The 23,155-nt window shown below is 31.9% G+C and overlaps 1 protein-coding gene across 1 annotated transcript in view; it reads right to left on the bottom strand.

The window, feature by feature from the left end:
• The window catches only part of LOC129963386 (choline transporter-like protein 1), a 46,835-nt gene that overhangs the window by 5,577 nt on the left and 18,103 nt on the right, over positions 1 to 23,155 (bottom strand). The window contains exons 5-17 of the mRNA XM_056077723.1: positions 22,531 to 22,614; positions 21,541 to 21,625; positions 18,222 to 18,285; positions 16,239 to 16,347; positions 15,885 to 16,002; positions 14,425 to 14,472; positions 14,263 to 14,334; positions 10,912 to 11,037; positions 10,720 to 10,826; positions 8,626 to 8,766; positions 6,530 to 6,642; positions 5,205 to 5,371; positions 3,749 to 3,841 (exon numbers count right to left, since the gene is read on the bottom strand). Coding sequence (XP_055933698.1) covers positions 3,749 to 3,841; positions 5,205 to 5,371; positions 6,530 to 6,642; positions 8,626 to 8,766; positions 10,720 to 10,826; positions 10,912 to 11,037; positions 14,263 to 14,334; positions 14,425 to 14,472; positions 15,885 to 16,002; positions 16,239 to 16,347; positions 18,222 to 18,285; positions 21,541 to 21,625; positions 22,531 to 22,614 — 1,327 coding nt within the window. The remainder of the gene's footprint in view (positions 1 to 3,748; positions 3,842 to 5,204; positions 5,372 to 6,529; positions 6,643 to 8,625; positions 8,767 to 10,719; positions 10,827 to 10,911; positions 11,038 to 14,262; positions 14,335 to 14,424; positions 14,473 to 15,884; positions 16,003 to 16,238; positions 16,348 to 18,221; positions 18,286 to 21,540; positions 21,626 to 22,530; positions 22,615 to 23,155) is intronic.

Below are 23,155 nucleotides of genomic sequence, written 5' to 3'. Positions count from 1 at the left end.
CTCTAAAACTTCGTGTTCATATTTTGCTCTTTTCTAAGGCATAGCTTATGCGCGAAAAAGTTTAAACCGGTATTTCTCATTCTTACACCCTTTATTTCCATAATTTATATTCATTTTGATTCTTTCATTGTATAGTTGTGCAAATAGAAACTCGGCTTTGAATTAGTTACATTTAAAACATACTTTATCACGAATAATCAGTTCTCCCGCCATTTTTAATATATTGTTACAAATCTGTAATTTTGCAACCCGGCATAAATAGTGTCATCCTGGAAAAACCATTAAAATCTTTGTAAGATCTGTACTGTGCGTGCTGAGCTTGGCGACCATTTGGCGACTTGGCGACGAATTTGGCGAGTTTGGCGACTAAATGGATAATACCGGAAAGTTCGAGAAGCTTCACGATCCATCCAGTAAGACCCGAGATATAGCCAGGTACGCCCTGATTGGTCTGAAGATTCCAGCCCCGCCTCCCGGAACTATAAAAGACAGGCAATATGAATCGTAAGAAGTCGTATGTATCGTCAAAAGTTGTGTGTGTGAAAGTGGTCGGAGTCGCTGACGAGTAAAAAGACTAGAGGATTAGCAAGCAAGCAAGTTGCTGAACTATAGTAATTAAATGTGCTGCGCTATTACAATTGATTAGCGGTATTTGTTGTAGAAGAAAAATTTTGTAACATTTGGTGTCAGAAGTGGGATTAGTTGGACTTTCCTGTGTATGCCTTGAACCAGAAAAATGGATGAAAAATTCGCATTGTTACTTGCCATGATGGCAGAGATAAAGAAAGGACAAGATGAATTGAAAGCCGGATATGAAGAAATAAAGAATGGATTAAAGAAAGAAATTTTAGAAGATAAAAGTAACAAAACCGAAGACGTCCATGATATCACAGAAGAAATTGAAGGAAACAGCGAGAGCCAAGTGGAAGAAAAGACTGAAGATCGAATGGAGACCGGTGTCACCGAAATGGAGCTTAGCCATCCGGAGGATGAACCGAAGTTCAATGAGGAGATGCACGAACAGGGAGACTGTCAAATATCTGCAGGGCTGAAACAGGCTTCTCCGAACGAGTCCCCTGAAGTGGAATCGAAGGTGCAAACACTTGGGGATGGAGAAGATGAACTCTGTTTGGACGGGTCTGTTAGTGGCGACCCGTGCTCGATGCCTATGGATGCAAGTGTTAATGCGACCCTGTTCGGATTGGATTCATCCCAAAGATTGACTGGACAACCTCTTTTCAAGCCTCTTAGTAGCTCCTTGCAGAGTGATACGGATGAAGATTACATGCCTGGTATCGCTGATCCTTGTGGTCTCCACCTGGACTTCCTTCAAGATGTCGGCTTTGCTGTGGATTTACAAAGGGGTGTGATGCAAATAGAAGCCGAAGAATCGCCTGTGTATCTGGTCAAGCTACGTCGTCGCAAAAGGACCCTTCCCGCAAAGACAGATGCGCTCTTCAGAAGTTCCTGTGTGAAGGACGGCGGACAATTCTCGAGTGTTGAGAATGGACAGGTAAAGGGTGGACGTATTCCCTTGAGAGCTCTGCCGACAAAGTTGAATCCCTGGCTTTCAAGTGGACTCCAGTGGGCACTGTTGGACCTTCCTGATAGTCGATTGGTTCGATGGAGGAAGTTCAAAATGACCAACCGACCATCCTGGCAAGAATTCGTTCCGGAGAAATCCGTTGCAATGCGATGTTTGGCTCCATGGGACATCCTGCATTTTAAGGAGCGGGATCAAGTCTGGGTGTACAATCTGAAACGACGAAGAGGTCCGTGTCAAAAGCATTGAGAAGGTTCGGATGGATAGTTAGTCGCCGCCAAATTAGCGAATGATGTCATCTTCGAAAGTGCAGAAGTCGCCAAATGCATCAACATCATCACATCGTTCGGAAGCCTACGCCAGCTGCTGGATTGAAGTGGGACTGCCGGGACGTCAGTCTCTAAAGACGGGAGCAATGTTACAAATCTGTAATTTTGCAACCCGGCATAAATAGTGTCATCCTGGAAAAACCATTAAAATCTTTGTAAGATCTGTACTGTGCGTGCTGAGCTTGGCGACCATTTGGCGACTTGGCGACGAATTTGGCGAGTTTGGCGACTAAATGGATAATACCGGAAAGTTCGAGAAGCTTCACGATCCATCCAGTAAGACCCGAGATACAGCCAGGTACGCCCTGATTGGTCTGAAGATTCCAGCCCCGCCTCCCGGAACTATAAAAGACAGGCAATCTGAATCGTAAGAAGTCGTATGTATCGTCAAAAGTTATGTGTGTGAAAGTGGTCGGAGTCGCTGACGAGTAAAAAGACTAGAGGATTAGCAAGCAAGCAAGTTGCTGAACTATTAGAGATTAAATGCATCACAATTGATCGACGGTATTTTGCTGTATAGAAAAATTTTTGTAACAATATGTAGCTGAGTCATTGCTGCTTTTTTTTACATAAGTTTTAAGAAATTACAAGCTTCTATTCTGTGCATACCAGTTTACGGATTTAATTAATAAAAGGTTATCGATAAGTAGCACTTATGGCATTATATTCTATTATATTTCCAAACTAAAAAAGGCTTCGCAAGCTATAGAAATGATTAATTAGATTTTGAATAAACATTTTGGGAGTCATTCAACGATTAAATATGTGGTTTGCAAGATTTCCAAACGATCTTAGTCTTAGCAGGTCTAGGTGCGGTAAAAAAAATTGAAGACAAGAATTTTAAGTTTTATTGAATGGAAATCCATGTCAAACTCAAGAAAAGTTTGAAGAACAGCTAGAATTTATTCTCCAAGCAATATTACTTCAATCGCATGCAGTGGGAAGGATACAAAAGGAACGAAAATGGGTTCCCCATAAATTGATGAAAGAAACCAAAACCAAAGAGTTGACATCTACATGAATTCGCTTTTTCGGTGCAAAAGAAAGAATTTTTTTGCACAAAATTATTACAATGAGTGAAAATTGTATTTTGTATAACAATCCTAAACGCAAAAAAGCATAGTTTTACAGTGTGTCTGGTGGGATTGTAAAGCAGTCATTCATTAGTAGCTTCTGTAACCTGGTCAGATTGTTACAGCTGAATGTTACTAGATTCAACTGATCAAATTAAGTAATTTTCTGGAGAAGAAAAGGCCATTTAAGGAAGGAAGGCGGAAAGTGATATTGATGCTAGGTGACGCTCATCCACATAGAGAAAAACGAATACTGGATCTCATCTTCTCTTTAGGCTGGGAAGTTGTCCAGCATGCGGTGTTTCTTGAGACTTGGGTCTTTCTGAAAGCTATTTATTCAGATTGTTGTCTTCTTGTTTGAAAGACTAGCGGTTCACGAAAAATAAAGATTCTCGAAAATGGCTCGCCGACTATTTTGCTTCGAAACCACTAGGTTTCTATCGTGAAGGCATTCATCATCTATCTCATAATTGAAAAAAGACCTTAGATGGTAATGGCTCGATGACTATTTTGCTTCGAAACCACTAAGTTTCTATCGCGAAGGCATTCATCATCTATCTCATAATTGAAAAAAGACCTTAAATGGTAAAATGACAGCAAATACTTCGATTATTATTCTTTATAATGAGTATTTTTTCAAAATCAAAATTACATTTTGCATGTAACTGTTTGACTATTATGTTATTATGACTATTACACATTAATTCTATTACCACTTTAAAGCAGTCGTTCTTAGTTATATTGACAGTTATAAGAGTTTGCCAATTTCTGCAAAGAATTCATGGATTCAAAGATATATTTACCTCATAGACAGACAGAAAACAATGACAGCAAAGAAAGGCAAAAACACAAGAGATCGCCACAGGAATCCAGATGTAGTTCAGTTCCTGTTTACCCTGTATAAATAATTATTCAGAATCAGTATCTGAAGTATAAATATTGAAAATTCAATAATGAAAATAAACTATACTATATTTTTGCATTTTACCATACTTAAGGTCATAGTCCATAGTTATGTAGTTCTAATTCAAGATGGCTGATTATCAGATCCATCATTTAAATTTAGAATATCTAAATTCAAATCGACCTACCATAATCCCATAAGATTAAAATCTACTGATTATCGAATCACATAATCCGCAGATTTCAAATCTTAGGACAAATTCACAATAATGTTAGAGCAAAAAATCAGGTTTTTTTTTCTACTATAACTTTGGATAATAACATAAACCCTCGTACAATGCGTAAATCACGGCATTGATACATTTCGCTCATTGATATAAAAATGCGTCTTGCAAAATTAATTTTTTATGGTGAAAATATATTAGATACAATTCAAGCTTTAAAAAATTGTGTATAATTTCTACAAGTAAATCCATTCTAAAAATTAAAAGGGAAAAAAAGAAACCTATGTTAGTTGGAAAGATTTTTATTTGCATAAGACAATTACTTTTTAAAAGAGGTTGTTTTAATTAAAATAAATACTTTACAGATTTACTTAATATGAAAGATTTTGGATTATTCTGTCGGGGGTAAACAGTTGGAAGAAAACACGTTTTTGGTGAGAAAAGAGTAAGACACGCGTATCTTATAGGAGAAACGAGCTGTTTATTGAAAAGATGAGCTCAAATTTTTGCTTTCCTATTTTTAATCATACCTTCAGCAATCAATCTGTTGCACGTGAGATCCGTCAGGGCCAAAAGTCCTCTCACTGGTGTGGTGTGGTGAGGGGGGTGCCAGCTCAGGTGTCTTCCTCGTCATCTCGGTTCAAAATTGCGAGGTCCGTTCCAAAATAGCCCTGGTATTGCTTTACAATGGGACGTTAATATAACTACGCGAAATTAATCCTTTAAAGGGACATTTTTTTTTCTAGTCATATTATGTTAAAATATTTTTAGGCTTGAAATTAGAATAAGAAAAGGGATTCATTTAGTTTATTAGATAAATTTTAATTTGATTAATTAATTAATTTGGTTAATTAATAATTAAGTAACAAATCAACACATAACATTTTGTCTGAGATAATGAACTGAAGCATCTAAGTTTTTGACTTACTAAAAAAATTTGTCAGAACTTATGCCAACCTACATAATTTCATACAAAAATTGATAAATTTGGTGGGAAGCATACTTCCCATGGCCCTAGAAAGGGTTAAACTGAGCCTTGAATATCACTATATTTAGATTAATTGTGATGAGTACAGGCTAATAAACTCATATCGGTGAAGGAGTTCTACATTTTATTTTAACACATTCTTACCTTCAAGATTTCGAGAGCGATCAAAGCAATGGATATAGTGACGCCCATTTTCCCGATAAACAGGATGAAATCTCCGATGCAATCCACGGCTGCAATCTTCAAGATATTCGAAGTGAGACTGCCGAAAGCTTTCCGAGCGCTGGCACAGAAGGAATCACCGGAGATAGCTGAAAAAGTAAAGGAAAGCACATTGAACAGTAGAAAAGACAGCACTTTACAGGAGAAAAAAATTAGATTAAAGAAAACAATTTTGATTTTATTTATAATATCTTTTACATTAACTTTTTTATTTTAATCAAATTGCAGTGCAGAACCATTATGAATTTTCTCACGCCAGCTGTAATTAGATTTCCTTTTATTGAGCTGTTAAAAACTTTTTAAAATGTATATAGAAAGTAAAGAATTGCTTACAGAAGTAAAAATTTATTAGCATAACTCAATGAGTGTTAGGCAGGAATGATGAATTATTATGTTCAAAATAATCTATCTATTAGTCTTTTTGCAAATTCTGCGGATACCTGTAAAAAAATGATTTAGAAGATAATTTAAGACAGAAAATTGCAAAATGCTAGTTACAAGCTATAAATATTAATTTTGCTTCATTGCTAAAGGAATTATTCAAAGGTTAGCACAAAATGTGATTGGTATCAATATTAGATCTAGAGAATATCACTATTAGATCTTTGATTTTGCCACTTTCAGGATATTAAAAATTTAACAAAAAAAATTTTACGTCCATAAAAAGAATAATATAAAACTGATTCTGCAGTTTAAAGTAATAACGCGAATTTTTATTTCTAAAGCAGATCATTTCAATTGTTTTACAATAGCATAAGTCCTAAAATATAAAATCATCCATGTTTAGAAATAAGAGGAATTTTTAAAAAGGCATTAAAAGAAGTTTTCTCGCTAAGAAATATTGGAAATTATTGGTGTTAGTAAAGTAACTTCGAAACTTCCCAGAGTTCTCAATAAATTTCGGAGTTACAAACAAATTCTCATACATTTTATTTTTGCATGTGTTACTTCCATTAAATTAAATGGAAAACTTTAAACGAATTAATTAATTTCTTTCATTTTTATTAATTTTTCCTTACATAAAAGCTTTCTTAACCAAAATACATCAGTTAGAAAGAGAAATATACATGATATTTTTTAATCATTTATGTGACGAGAAATTTTATTTTATAGGATATCGAATTACACAGTTGTAAATATGCAAAATTATAAGCGACTTCAAATTCACAAGTACTACCTCACCAAAATTATAGAATTAGGGTTTACATTTGTTGTTTAAAGGTAATAGAATTCGGTAGGTAACATACCTATCATGATATAGGCATTCTTGCTGAGAAATTTCAAGTAACTTTCGAAGCAAGCCAAGCAACACTGAAAGAACTTCCAGAATATATCACACCTCTGATTCTGATTGTTCATGCTGAAAAAAAAAAAAGATTACATTTCTTCTTAAAATTGTAATGTAACTGAGTCATATAAATTTACTCTCTAAACTTTTGTTTAATTAATTAAAATAGTATATAAAAATTTCAAAATCTAATCTAGAATTTAATGGTATAATCAATTCTAATAATACAGTGTGGTTATAATTAAACTTTCCCTATAAACAGCATCATACAACGCAAACGGGTGCGCTCATGGAATTTCGAAAAAGATTTTTAGTTCCAAAATGTTCACCAGAAGGCGTCTTTTTTGGGAAAATATTAAATTTAACACAATAAACGTTTAAAAAAGAATACAGAAATAATATTAACATTTATTAAATAGTTTCTGATCACCTTGTCATCGAACCATATTAAGTAAAGATAATAACAGTATGTTGTTTGAGAGAAAAAACAGTTCAGTTTGCAGAAACAAGAACAGATTAGGACGAAATTGCACAAGAGGAGCAGTTGTTAATCTTGTCCAGGATAATGTAGGGAAAGGTGCTCCATGTGACCACCCTCATTCACCTGCAAAATTTCAGTTCGATGGACAGTGTGTTCAAAAGTAGATCGTAAGTCGTAACTGATCTGTTGTGATGCTTCGCACATGAAGCGTTATGGAATTCTTTAAGTAAAGTCGCAACATCGTTGCAACAAGATACAGTCAGCATTACAGCCGGAAACATTGATATAAAACATGATAACGACTGCAAACGTTTCTTGCCCTAACCTGTTTTGCATAATGCTACCTCTTCTTCTCAAGCATGCTGATCTCGACATTTTTTGCAGAATTGACAGCTTTTCCCGGTTTTAAATTTTAATACTCACAATTCTTCTTCTAAATTGTTAATATTGTTTCTGTATTCCGTTTTGGTCGTTTATTGTGTTAAATTTAATGATTTTCCGGGGAAAGCGCCCTCTGGTGGACAATTTGGAACAAAAAAAAATTCAAAATTCCGTGAGCGCATCTCGTGTATAGTCTATACACTAAATTTCGTTGCAATCCGTCTACCCGTTTGCGTTGTAGGATGCTGTTTATAGGGGAATTGTCATTATAACCACCCTGTATATTGTTACAAATCTGCAATGTTGCTTCCCAGCACGGTTAGTTCAATCACTGGAAAGACCGTTTTACGATCAGCTCCATTGGATGTCGATCGGTGAATGAGTGATCCCAGGGCTTGGCGACAAACTTGACGACAATGTAGCGACTTTGGCGGCAAAATAGATAATACTAAATAGTCAAAAATTTGGTGATAGAGCAAATATAAACTGAGATATGCTGGATTTTTCCAGAACCTTCACTGCCCTGCTCCAAGAAATATAAAAAGCAAGTAGTCCAATCCGAAGACAGTCGTGTATAGATTCGTCGAAAGGTTTAGAGTTGCATAGCGAATCAACGGCGAATTAGTTGGATCTGTCCAGCGAAGCACAGGCGTTGAGCGGAGCTCAAACGATTGCTGAATTGAACTGTGAGCCAGATCCTGAAATTCATTATAGAAGCAGCATCGAGCCGTGTGAGGTGTTGCCAGTCGTGTAGTAATGAGTCGGCAGTTGATACAGCTAAAGCGAGAAGACAGTGGAGAATTGCAGGCCCTTGGAGAGACCGTAGAAAGTAATTACGTAGATTACCACCTCCTGCTAAATTCTATCTGGCCGCATTGTGTGCTGGGATTATTATTAGCTGCCGATTACTACTTGTACTAAATGTGCTGCTGTGTATTGCTTGTGTACGTCTAGGCTGTGCATTTATTGTCTGTGTGTTTGTGTCTTCTTGTTACTAAAAATTAACGTTTGTTGCTGAGGATTGTTGTTGATATATATATATATATATATATATATATATATATATATATATATATATATATATATATATATATATATATATATATATATATATATATATATACATATATAGTGGGGATTAACTAAAAATTAGACTATAGAAACTAACAATTCTTAACAAATGCGTAACTTACTGTTTCTGCAGGAGACGAAATAACGCACGAATGGCTTTCATAATAGCAATGATAAGCGAGCCAAAAGCGACTGATCCTAGATGATAACAGACCAACATGTTGAGGCTTCTCCATATGGGGCTGCCCAGTCGATGTTTATCCCTGTACATGCATTCGAATAAGAAAGTATCACTTCAAATATTCAATCACTTCACATTTTTATTTCCGTGTTTTTTAAAATTTCAATACTTTTCAATAATTTGGTATTAATTTTTTTCATTGTATCAGTAAAATATTTATGTATAGAAAAAATAACCATGGAAACTAAACAAGGGCTCAATACAAAATCTTTTGAATAAATTGAAAGATTTGGATTATCTACTATCGTTAGGATGGGACTTATGCTTCCTGTAAAATGACTTTATTAAAGCATATCTCATAAGTATGCCTACCGATAAGGAGGTATGACTTTTTTCTGACTGAGGACAAATAACCATTTCATCTTTCCCCACCTCTTATTACGCTGTTCCACAAGAACCGAAAATATAAACTTATAAATATTTCTAAGTTTTATATTAAAAAAATGTTTGCTAAGGAAGTTATAAGATTCTGTATCTTTAGAGCATTCCTTGACAAACGAATTATTACTTTATAGCAATTTTTACTTTACATGCATGTGACAGTATGTAAGAAAAATACTTATTTTAAAGATACCATGTGATTTATAAATCAATATCATCTTATCGGATAGATAAAATAAGCCGAAAAAATTGTATCGACTCTAAGTTTTTATTTAAAATAAATAAAGTGACAAACTTCTTTATAGTTTTGAAGGGCGAATAAACTATAAACGCAAGGAAAATGCATCAGTGTAAAATTAAATATATACAAAACAAAAGGAACTACAGCACAAAATATGGATAATTAAATAGAAGAGAGACAAACAAAAAGTATTTGAAAAACATTTTTCCTGGACAAATGTAAGAAATTAGAAGAAAAATAAAATCGCAGAAACACCATGGTTGACTTTTCAAATGTAATAATTGATTTCAAAACCATGCATTGCAGTTTTAAATTCACAAATTATAAAATGCATATGATAAAAGAATAAAAATTAACGATAAAAAATTACTAATCAGGCATACAAACGTAAATGATATTGAACATTTACACTCATTTAAAAAAATATATATTTTAGAACTGGCAAGTACTTGTACTCAAATGCAAGAAAGTAACGGCGAATCTACATATATAAAATATATGTAAAGCTTCATAAAGAACAATACATTGTACATGAAGAATCAGGTAACCTAGAGAAAAATACTGAAATCAGTTTAATATAAAATGTTATGTAGATATAACCATTAAAATTTTTATATACGCAAACGTAATAGGAAAGGTTTGTATATATGGATAAGGAATGTATTTGGCATCGTATTTGGCGAGAAATATAGTTGCATATTAGGATCCAACTACCATAGGAAATACTAGAACATTAAAACATGCTGGTTTGTTATTCTCATTGAACATGTAGCTGCAATACGTGCATTGCTATTCAACACTTCAGGAAGACTTTAGTTGTTATGGCTGCATGATTTTAATTAAAATTTCTTTATTTAAAACTGTTTACAGATCCAAAAGTTATGGAACAAAACATATATGGAATGCTAAACTAATTCACTTTGCAATTTTTATTTCTATCTATAAACAATGCTTTTGTTAAACATAGAGTGGAAGAAAGTTATGGAATATCATATTCATTTTTATTAATCTATATATAAAAGAAAGTTTTTGTCTACTTGTGTTCAGTTTTTATTCTATGATCTAAACAAAATGGCCGTTCAACTTCTGACTGCCAGTAATTGTGCGAAATAATATTCTATATGACGTGTAGATTAATGCATAGGCATAAGTATTCCTGGCTCAATTCTTTATCAATGATTTAGACTTCCACCGACAAGAAAAGTTCGAGGGCCTTTTTTAACAAAATAAAAAAAAATCCAAATTGATTTAACGTTGATTCCAATAAAAGTCTCAACTAAAAGTGATTGATAAAAGTAATCATAAAATAATAAGCAACTAATAATGAGAACATATAGTGTTGTTTAGGATTACCTTGTGAAAAACCAGTTGACTACTGCTCCAGCAACAACGAAATTTTGGCACGCCATTGCAAATTGAGTTAACCATATGAATCCAAACAATAGCAGCCAGCGCATTACCTGCATATAAGAGTTGGATATTAAAACGATAGTACAAGAAATACCACAGATTAGATGAAAGTGGTATACTGCAAAAAGTATTCACCTGGAAAAATGTTTCAATAGGGAAAGTTACTCCGCCTTTTGAATCCACAAGTGGTTTCCCGGAGGTTTGCAGGCAAATGAATCCCATCAAGAGAAAGAAGCAAATCACTGCTATTGCAATGAAGGTCTAAAAAATATATCACTAATTATTTTTATTGCATACTAGTCGTCTTTGGTGACCAGCTGGTTCGCAAGAAATATTGGTTATATTTAATTTCAGGTAAATCCTTTAGATATAACTTTATGAACATCATTATATAAAATTGTCAGACATTAAAAACCATGTTATTTAAAATAGTTTATGTGGTGTTTTTTTTTCCTCCTATACATGAAACTTACTAATGGAGATCATCCTATGACATCATAGCGCTATTTAAACACAAATTTGAAATCCATCTATCTTACAAATTTCGTAGCATTCTAACTTTACTTTCTTATTGGCCTTGTAAAATGCACAGATATTAAACATAGTTCATCTTCCTTAGGTTTGGACAATGGAAGAAAGTGGCGCAATTAAATATTTAATTAATAAATGGAAATAATTTGAATTTCAGTATAAGACTAGAATTTTTGTTAGAAATTAGGCTAAAAATACTTTTTTTAAATATTGCCAAAATTCAACAAAAATTTGCACGATTATCAAACTGATATCATAAGTCAGCCATCTAACTCTCCGACCCCCCACGAAGGCACACGGATTTAAACCAAAAAAACATAATGACCGGACCACCACAACAGCAACATTTGCGGGAACTGTGGTTGAGTCCTAAGGGCCGTCACCGGCCACGGTACAACCCTCCCCGAAGGAAGTACGTCCCGTCATCGATGGGAGGGGTCAGATCCCCCACCTATTAGCGTACCCTCCAGGGTGGCGAGATCCAACCACCATGCCGGAAGCATCTCATCCTCAATTTCAGGTGCCCCCGGGGGGGGGGAACTGATATCATAAAAAAGATAATTTTTTTTAAATCTTAAAATGACGTGAAAATTATTTTCCTGCTGTAATATTTTCGAAAGTTTTAGTTGAAAAACTTCACAAATTCGCTTAATTTTTAATTAATGAAAATTTTAATTATTATTTCAAAACATTTTTCCGATATGTTTATTCCCATTTTCCAAAGTTTATAAATGCCGAATTCGGTAGGTCCAGACCAAACAGTCTGGCTTATAGAGCACCAATACATACACAAAATACATGTGCTGACATATACACACATTCATTTCTATTGTTAGTTGAGATTTTATTACTTTAAAATTCATCAGTTTAAAAACCAAACTAATATAATTGTATAACTCTTAATAGCGTTATATTTTATTATAAACACTTCGATGATTATTATATCACAAAGATTTTGAAATGTTAAAAATACTGAAAACAAAGGAAAACATGAATTCTTCAAAATAATAATATGATTGAATATATGAAAAAACATTTTAAATTCTGCAAATAATAACTGTTTTAAAAATCAAATTACTGAAACAAAAACAAATTCTCCAATAACACGATTCTCATATAATGTCGCAATTTTATTTTAGAATTTCCATGTAACAAAGAATTTTGATAATATAATCTCCATAGAACATGCTTGCTAATTCCTATATAACACAGAAGAAAAATAACAGCAGCACTCCTATAACATGATATTTTGAAAGCACAATTTCCATGTAACACAGAAGATAAATATCCCTCATATAGCATGGTTTTTGATACTAAGCCAAAGCATGCTTCAATACGATAACGAATGAAGAAAACATATTAAAGGGGTAGATTATATTCCTGAAAGTTCTTCATGAGATAAAAATAACCATTTGCTAGAACTATCTTTATTTTTTTTAAATCAAATTTGAATTTACATTCCCTTCCAAAAGTTAAGCAGCAGCCTGCTTTCGATGTATTTTTTAATGAAACAATAAATAACAAATATAATCTCCTTGCAAAAACTAATTACTTTCAATAAATCCGATATAATAAAAACAAGGTTATTAACTATTTTTATGAGAAAAAGCTATAACTCAATCATATCTGTGATTTTACATTAGATTTTTGTTGAAAATAGGTGGGAAATTAGAAGGTTGGGGTTGAAATAGGGCATATTCCTGAAAGTTCTTCATGAGGTAAAAAGTAAAGTAAATAACCATTTGCTAGAACCATCTTTTTTTAAATCAAATTTGAATTTACATTCCCTTCCAAAAGTTAAGCAATTGCCTGCTTTCGGTGTATTTTTTTAAAATGAAACAATAAATAACAGATATAATCTCCATGCAAAAACCAACTGCTTTCATTAAATCCGATATAATAAAAATAAGGTTATTAACTATTTTTATAAGGAAAAGCTATAACTCAATCATATCTCTGATTTTACCTTAAATTTTTGTTGAAAATAGGTGGGAAATTATTTTTTGCTTTTCTAAGCAGAAAACGTTTGGAAGATCCGATAAAATGGAGAGCAATTTAGTGAAAAGATTTATCAAGATTAATGTAGTCTAGAGACTTCGGAATCAGATCCTATAAGAAAATTCAGTCACGAAATCTGTCTCTGTCCATCCATGTATAATAATTCTTTTGATCTCTAAGAATGTATTAAAGAACACGTATATATTAAAGAATAATATAAGTTTTATCCTTTTTTTTGGTTGTATGCTATTTATACAGGTTTTTTAATAAAGATAAATGTTTTCTCGATTAATAATCTTTTTTGAAAATGTATTTAAGATGTATTTAAAAAAAATTAAAAAACAGTAATAATTGTTCATAAATTGCATAACGAAAATTCATCCGAATTTTCATATTATATTATAATTTATTTGCAAATTAGATCCAGAAAAAATGTTGTATTATAGTTTTTAGAGATAAGTGTAGTACAATTTATTTAATTTACTCTAGATATCGTTTGGGCTTCCATTTTTAACAAGTGATGCTTTTAGAATTTTGAGGTCTTAGTTTTTCTAGATTCGAGGGTAACAGCTCTAAAAAAAAGGATTTTCCCTAATAACTAACTTTTGACACACTTTTGAAATACCAAAAATTTCATAATTAAGTAGAACAAAAAAATTAGTGAGAAAGAAATGAAATTTTTGAAAACGAGGCATATAAAAAAACTCTCTTTTTATAACATTTTTCTTTGACTGTTGTCTAAAGTTATTTACTTCATTATTTCTTATTCTTTTCGATTCTCTCTTTCAAACATTTATTAAATTTATGAAATCCTCTAATAATTTCTTATAAATATTTGAACTTTTAAAGCGGAATGTTAGCGGAAATGTTTTTTTCAAGTCTTTAAAAACATAAAACTTTTACTTTATTTCACTATACAATCAAAGAACAATTTAAAAATACAATTAAAAAATATACCTCAATAGGTTGAAGAAGAATTAATGGCATTGCTGATATAGATTTTCCCGCTTCCTTGAATAAAGCAGCAACCTATAACAATAATAGTTTTTTATTAAAAAAAAATTTTCTTCCACTTATAATCCACGATACATTAAATAATGGAATTTTTTTACAGCTTACCAGTTTAATCTTGTTCCTCATAAAAATTATAACAAGAAGATAAATAACCTAAAAATAAAAAAACAATTGTTTAACTTGAGCAACGAAGCAATAATTAAATAATTTCAGGCAAATACCACACCTATAAAATACATCTCTATCTAAATAAATGCAACCACATCATATTTATGCCTACTCAGCAAGAAAACATCTAGAAAAATATAATAAATGCTCACCATCACGACAGTAATAAAGCAGGAACCATAGTTAGGTAGTTATCGCTGGTCATAGTACAAGGATAGGAGATATTTTCAGTAGGAGATATTTTCTGTCATGAGAGTATCTCAATCTATTCTGCTATACCTAGGAGTGCGAGAACGAACCACCATATGGTGGCTTCCTCCTTTTATATTTGGTGCGACCTCCAATGGGATAAATAAGCAAGTTTCAAAGTTTTCACGCAAATACCCCGACAAAGCAAAAAGCACACATAATGGCTTTATTTAAAATGCAAAATAGACTGTATTCCTGCTACATATAAAAAATTTATCTCTGATCTATTTTATGAGATTCAATTTAATATCTGCGTTGTGTGGTCACAAGAATACGCCAAATGTGATCCTTCAGTAATATGCATTTAGCAGTCAAGCAACTAATACAGAATTCTAAATTCCAAAAGAAAAATAATCTTCATTCACTTTATAACCCAAATTTCTAGCTTAAGATATTTTATTCTTTCCAACGTTAGATAAAGAATAATGCAGTTGGTAAAAACAATTAATGCTGAGGTTCAAGTTGCAAAACAGCATGCTTGAAAAAAAAATTTAAGTAGGTTGTGGTAGAGAATACATTTGAATTTGAAAAATACAGGCTAATATTTTAGAAGGATTAGGACTAGAATTGTAATGATTCTAACAGCAATAGCAAAGAATTGTAGTAAGCTTTCTCTCAAAATAAAATTTCTTTACATTGTTAAATTTCCCTTCTACTCCTTTCTTTATTCAAACTATCACATATCTCCTACAGTTACCTAATGAATTAGGTACACTCCTATATTGATGCCAACAGAACGACAAATATTGCATTTAAATATGAATATCTAAGATATTTGCGCCAGGAGAACCTGCATAATTAGTTCTTAGGCAACATGAAAGTAATCCATAGGGGTAGCGCATCTTCCGCGTGATCTGGGCGTCCCGGGTTCAAGTCCCGGTTTGGGCATGGTTGTTCTTCCTGTTCTGTCTGTGAGATGTGTGAATGTGCCCTCCTGTAAAAAGCGGTTGTGCAAGCGAATGAGTGATGCGTGAGTAGTCAAGTCGTATTCTTGGCCCAAGTTGGCTCTACGATAAAAACAAGAGGCTCTCCCCGTTAGGCTTAAATCTGCTGTCTTTGAACAGCGGGCTTGTCCGTGGCAAGTGCCATAAGAAACAAAAACAACAAGTATTAGAAACTGTGAGAAAGAGTAAAAGTGAATTATTTACTGTAAAAATCGTTGATACGATCGCTGCTACCAGCCAGTAAGTTACTTGTCGCTCTTTAAGATCTTTATTAGGACCTTCATATCCGTTCACGGCCTGCTTCTTCTCGTTCCATTTGTACCTATACAACACAATTTTTTTTTAAATAAACATACAGAAATATAAGATAGTTTTGATAAATTATCGTTTAAGATTAAATTAATAAATCATGTCAGCACAAACATCGAAAAAAAAATTTTGACTTTTGCAACAATTCAATTTCTGAATACAATAACAATTAACATAAAGTTGAGTAAGCATGAGGTAAAGGGTGTGAATAAATAAAAACAATTTATGAAACAGGAGATAAAATCTCACCATAAATATATGGTGACGCCGATAGAAACTGCAGTGACGCATAGTAACACCGCCCATATGATGATGGCAGCGCAAAATCGAAACAGAAGCAACAACAGAAGGGAGAGACCTGGAATTGAAACAGAAAAAAAAAGTTTCTTTACGGTGTATGTACACACTTGAAGCTTCGAAAATCGTTCAAAATATCGAATATTTTTTTTTATTGCTTAATAATGTTCTCTGATCCTTTAGCTTTCAAACGATACCAAGATGTTGTCAATATTCGAAATATTTCTCGAGTTATATTTATTTTTCTTGAGGTGCTTTCATTAAAAACTCTATTTACGGCTTTTTTTAAAACTCATTTTATGAAGAATGATATTTTTCCATTATGTTGCTTCATTCAAACAATCATAACTCAACAAAAATTAACCAAATACAATTATTTATACATCAAAATAATCTGTATGAAATAGCGGATGTTTTGTGCCTCAATCAAAGTTATATTTATAGAAATAAGTTTTTAATAGCTATTTAAAAGTTAAAATTACAGAAAAAATCTCGCTTTTCATATTTGTCGTTAAACAAAAAATTGTTAAAAAAAACTATATATTTTTATAACTTGATTGAGGCAGATAATATGAAGACTAATATTAGGCATAAATTCCAACTAGAATTGTGTGTCTGTACAAATTAGAATTTAAGATATCATGTTTCAAAAAATAAGCTAATTAGCTCATTAAATATGATTTAATTAGTTAATAATTAGTGTAAGATGGTTTTTTCTCACTGAAATGAGTTTAAACATATATTAATGACCTATTGTGAAAAAACTGGATTTTTAAAGTTAAAAGTTAAAAAAAAAAATCTTCTAGTGTGTACGTACACCTTAATACATATTATTAATATTTCCACTTTTTGAAATATCTTTTGGGGAAGTTTTTTCGGTAAGTCAGTTTTTCTGTTAGGCAGCTAAAATGCACATCAATTGTACCAAGTACAGCAACCTCATATTACAAAATGAAAAGCTTCAGGCATAGATTTGTAGCACTAATACTTTTCTCTGGTCTGAATGACAAATGACATTTCGAGTCCTTTTTTATGCTTGGCGATATCTGCCATCAAACTAAGGAAAAATTATTATTATGTGTTGATCACTGGAATCATCATCGGTAAAATTTTTTGCTGGAAGAAAACTTTGGAACAAAAGTGTGGTTCTATAAAACTCAATATGTGCCACATTTCCTAGTTAAATATTGCCTCTTAATATAAAATATCAGACGTTATTGTGCATTTTTACTGTCAAAAAGTCGTGTGAGACTAGAAGTTGGAATGTATAATTAAAAATATTTGTTATTTAATATTTTTTGCTAATGAACTATCTTTGACGACTAGCTGTTTTGTTCAAATATTGGTTTTCCTGGCTGCAGAACTAGTGATATAAAATGCATAATTATTTAAAGTTTAAACTTTGTTATATCTTAAGACTGATAAATTCGAATCTAAAGGAAATTGGAAATTCATTTTACAATGAATTACCATTGTTTTTACAACAGCAATCGATATAAAATATTTTATACTAAATTTTTTGAACGAGGCATCAGCAATCCTAAATATTAATATCTTTGAACAAAAATTAACACTTAAAAAAATATCTGCTGAAAATATACTGAATGAAAGAATAATATCATGCTTCAAAAAATCAAACTTAAGGGCTTGAAAAAGATATAAAATTTTTAAAAATATAATCAAGAAAAACTGTTTAAAAAATTGTTTAATAAGAGTCAATTGACATTTCCCAAAAAAAATAAATTCTTTAAGCAGCAAAAGTTTTTTTTTATTTTTTCTTAATCAAAATAGATTAGAAAAGAAATCTGAATTTTATTATTGAGAAATTAAAATGAAACTACAATACTTTTATCAGGAAGCGAAGTATACGCCCGTTATTGCTATATAAATAGTATACAAATATTTAAAAAATATTCTAAAAAAGAAAAAAATTACCAATGCTGATTACACAAAGCACTATTATTTCTTGCCAACAGATGCTGATATCTGCACCCACCTCCTAAAAATAAATATGTACGCAAAAATTAGCAGAGCATGTAACTGACTTACATGTATATTTTGGATTAGCTTACTTTTTTTTTCAATAAATTATTGCAAAACATCTATGACCCTTCAAAATTATTTTTAAACTTCTGAACCATTTTTCTTAATTTTACCGATAAACCCAGCTTTTCTTTTAAAAATTCAACGATGTTTTTAAATTTAAGTAATTAAAATATTTTAAACTTAATAAAACATATTTTCGCTGTAATGTCTTTCGTTGATTTTCTTATATCCTCTCCCACATTGTCTAACTATTTCAATGAGTAACTAAATCAGTCTCTTCTTTTTGTTTCCGTATTTTAACCTTTTCGCCGTCTTCTCTTCTCCGTGAAAATTTCTCCCCAGCGGTCCTTTGTTTTTCGCCGCATGTAGTGTTGTTTTCTCAGTACAGATTAGTATATAGCTCTGAATACTAATTATATTATAATAGTATATATACTATGTATACTATAATATATAAGTACAGATATCTCTGTACATATTAGAACAAACAAAAATAAAAACTCAAACAAGTAAGTATTTACAAAGCGTTTTAAGCTTTTAAAAGTTTTAAATTGCAGAAGAACACACTTGAAGCTTGTTATTGCCGCCCTGCAGAAGCTTCACTTGAACGCTCTAAACGAGTTACGGACGACGAAAAGGTTTACATGCTTGACACGAGCCTAGTAACCTTTTTAGGATACCAATTTCCCTTTCTTATCATTGCTATGGAAACCCATTCGATTCTGACATTTCATATTTATCGCCATGACTTGAATTACTGTTTCCCTCTTTTAGGTACTTGTGTGCCTGAAGAGTACCTTATATTGTTCTACTAAATCCTAAAGCTTCACCGCAGTTAAATCAGTTTTATTAAAATTAGTCGTGTCTGTTGTCTAGTTGGTTCTTCGGGAATATTAGCTTTATCTAAACGAGTTATCTGAAATTAAATATATTTTTATATCAATGTCACAAAATCGTTAAATATTAAAGTTGTGGTATTTCAATAGTCTTGATTAAGTACTGTGTATATGAATTATCGTGTAGAGGAATCTTTCTAATAGAGACAAGTCTCATAACATCATAGCAGTGTTAAAAATGTAAATATCCGGTTCATTTATCTTTGAAATCTCACCTTGTGAACAACACAGATATAAAACACAATCTTTCGTCCTTAGCTTTCAACAATGGAATGAAATCACATGATTAAATATTTCACGTAAGAATCAAAACTATTTGAATGCCATACCAAAAATGTAATCTGTTGTTGGAAATTAAGAAAAAAAATATTTTTAAAAAATGCCAAAATTTAGACAAAAAACATTTGCAGGACACTTAAATTCGTATCAATAAAAAAAAGGCATTTTTAAATTTTGAAATGATATTAATTTTATTTTTGTGTAATAATTTTTCAGAAATTATTATGGGGAAACTGAAAATTTAACTTAAAATTAATCAAATAAAATTCTAATTAAGATTTCAAAAGAATCAAAATGAAGTGCATCTTCCCACTCTCTAAGCTATATATTTGTAAAATTATTTTTATTGCATTTAATATATTTATTAAATTTGTAGTTATAGATCAAACGATCTGGCCGTAAAGCGTCAACGCACTCATACACATTTATTTTTGTTATTAGTAGAGATTATTTGAGTTTTCATAATTTATTTGTTTTTTAATTGCTCATAAATAATTTTTTCCCTCATTCTGTAGATGGTTGTTACAGCCTTTTGCATCTTCACTCTAAAAACAAAAAGGAAAAGGAGTATATAACTCGATATTAGCAAACAGTAGAATTTAATACCAAAATAGGAGATTGTAGAGCTTACGACATTTAGGAATGTATTGTTACGAATCTGTGATGCGGCTTCCCAGCATAGTGGGTTCCATAGGAGGTCCCAGGGCTTGGCGACAAACTTGGCGACCATTTGGCGACTTGGCGACGAATTTGGCGACTTTGGCGCCAATATAGATTATACCCGAAACATCGAGAATTTTCCCGATCTGTCCAGTAGGAACTGAGTTACGCCTCGAACGTTCCTGATTGGTTGAGAGGCTTCTGGCCCTGCCTCCTGAGACCTATAAAAGGAGCAGCCTGCAGCTGCCGGGTAGTCGTGAACCAGTAGTAGTCGGGAACGACGGTGAAGAGTAGTCGGAATAGACTCTAAAGAACTGGCTTTCGAGAGATAAGCGGAGCAGCGACGGAGTGAAACTAGTGCTGAACTAAGCTGTGCACTACTGTCTGCGGTAGAGTCTTGTTGTTGCTGCACGTCTCGGCTGAAGATAATCGTCTTCTGTGCTGTATATAGTTGTCGTCTTTGTGCTGTCCTGTGTGTCTTCGTGTAAATAAACGTCGTTGTTTCTTTTTCTACTGCCGCCTGCTGATTGAGCGTTTTCCACACCATATAACTCCCACTATGCAAACGAACCCCGGAAATTTCGTAACAGTATTAAAAATCTGGCATCAAATAAATGTTCCAGATTATATCTAGTATTTTTTTAAATCTAATACATATCATTCAAGTGCCCTCTAAAGGTTCGTTCTTTTATAGCATTCTACAATCATTCTGTACCAGCTTGAAATTTTATGTAAAAACGTGGTTCCCAAATTTCAGTTCATTCTTAATGGTTCAAAGATCAACTTTTTAAAAAGCAAGAATTTTGAGACTTGCAATAAGCCTTAATTGATGGGTGATAACTCGAGCTGAATGGCTGCGCCATGTAGCAATTGATTTTTCGTGAAAAAAATTGCTCTCGTAATCTGAAAAGTGTGTCACTGTCCTTTCCTTTATTTTCTTTGCAAAGTTTTGCACTTATTTGATTCACCATAATTATAATTAGACTGATAAAATCATAATTATACTTACAGTTAATGCATTAGTAAATTTACGAATTTTACAAAAGAGTTAGAGATGTATTGAAGTTATCATAAAATAGTAAGTTCAAAACTAATATGTACTGAAAACTCATCATGCGCGTTAACATAGAGCACTCCAAATATACAAATTCCGCTGATTGGAATGGCATGAAAGTTGGTGATATGGTGCCGGTCAAAGATATAAGCTTCTTCATCTTGTAAGTGTCCAAAATACCTTGATATCTCCCAAGGCCGTTTTGATTGAATTATTAAACACAATGAAATTAAAGTATATTAATTCCAAATTTTCAATAAATCAATCAACAAACCTACAAAGGAATTTTAAAAAATTTTAACATCTGGAAATAGCTTACCTCAAAAAAAGGCTGAGTAGACTGAAATATTGATGACGTAGTTTTAGCCACTGTTGCTGGTAAACAACGGTATAAAGTACTTTCTCTGAAAAATTTAAACATATATTTCTTACTGACAAAATATGTTTTTCAAAGCTAATGCACAAATATTTGGTATCAATAAAGTTGCCTTTCTAAAATTTATTGTTAAAAGTTATCAGAAGAAATAAAACAGCTTAAATTTTCAGATTATTAAATACAGCCGCCTTCCGCTACCAGCTGGTTCACCAAGCATACTGATTGTATTTAATTTAAATTAAATCTTTTGTGCCTAATTTAATATTTATGATACTCTGAAGAAAATATTTTAATCATCCAATTTAGCCAATATCACCTCCATCTGAAGAAAAAAAAATAATTCCAGAATGGTTTACTTTGGAAGTAATGGTTCTTACCACCTTTATAATCGATAAATACCCGTGTGGTGGTTTACTCGATATTATTTTTATTTTTTTATATTAAATGAAATCGTAATTTTTAGATCATATAGGATTCTATTTTTGTTGTTTTAAGTGATTTTAATAAAATATATTTATCAATTCTAATTTGTTATTCTACAGTTCATTATCATCATTTTAAATTATGAGTAAAGGAAAAAAATAATAAATAATAAGAAGCATAATAAAGTGTTTAAATTATTCGGCAAATAAAAATAAACTACGGTGCAACATATTTAAAAAACAATTTCTTAATATAAATAAAATTTAAAATTAATAAATTTTGGTTATGAAAAACCGTACCTATACAAAATGCCCGTCGAAAACTGTATCGATAAATTATATCTAGTCACTTTATAGAATTTTAGATTATTTAGCCATAGAGATAATCAGTTGATAAATTCCATAAATAACTCAATAGCAGTCTCTTATGTCAAGGATTTCTGATCCATTATAAAAAGCAATAATTGTAATTCAACCACGGGAATGAAAATTCATGAAAAGCTGTCCATACTCGTATCCTTCGGCGCACGCTTTAACACATTCTTTTTCCATCGGGCAATTGCCATCAGAACATTTTTGGCCCATTTTCAAGAACCTGAAAAACAAAAGAAGCATAATCATTAACCTATTTTTATGCGGGGATATATAAATGGAGAGGCAGCAGCAAAAACTTTTTAAAAAGTGAATAAAAGAACATTTATTTGACTTCGTAAATTCATACAAAATTTTCTCTCTCTCTCTCTCTCTCTCTCTATATATATATATATATATATATATATATATATATATATATATATATATATATATATAGTTTTACAACGTTTTCCGGTCATAGCTGACCCGGAAAACGTAGTTCTGCCTTATAAATTATTTCCATTGAATATTTTGGTTGTTAACGAATGCATTGTATGTGTGTGGGGTTGGGATCTATGACAAAGAGGAATGAAGCGCTGTAGATGATGATCGCCGATAAAAACAAAAAACTCCAACCATTCATTTTCTCAATACAATGTATTTCATTAACCTAACGAACATATATATTGTTTGATCTCTTATAAGTTAAACGTAAAGTGAAAAAAGTAATATAATTTTTGTCCTAAAATATAAAAATGAAATAAAGGAAATCAATATTCATT

Source organism: Argiope bruennichi, chromosome 3 (genome assembly GCF_947563725.1).
Source record: "Argiope bruennichi chromosome 3, qqArgBrue1.1, whole genome shotgun sequence".
Lineage (NCBI taxonomy): Eukaryota > Metazoa > Arthropoda > Arachnida > Araneae > Araneidae > Argiope > Argiope bruennichi.
Note: the sequence above shows the minus strand (reverse complement) of the source record. Positions and strands in the feature narration are given on the sequence as shown.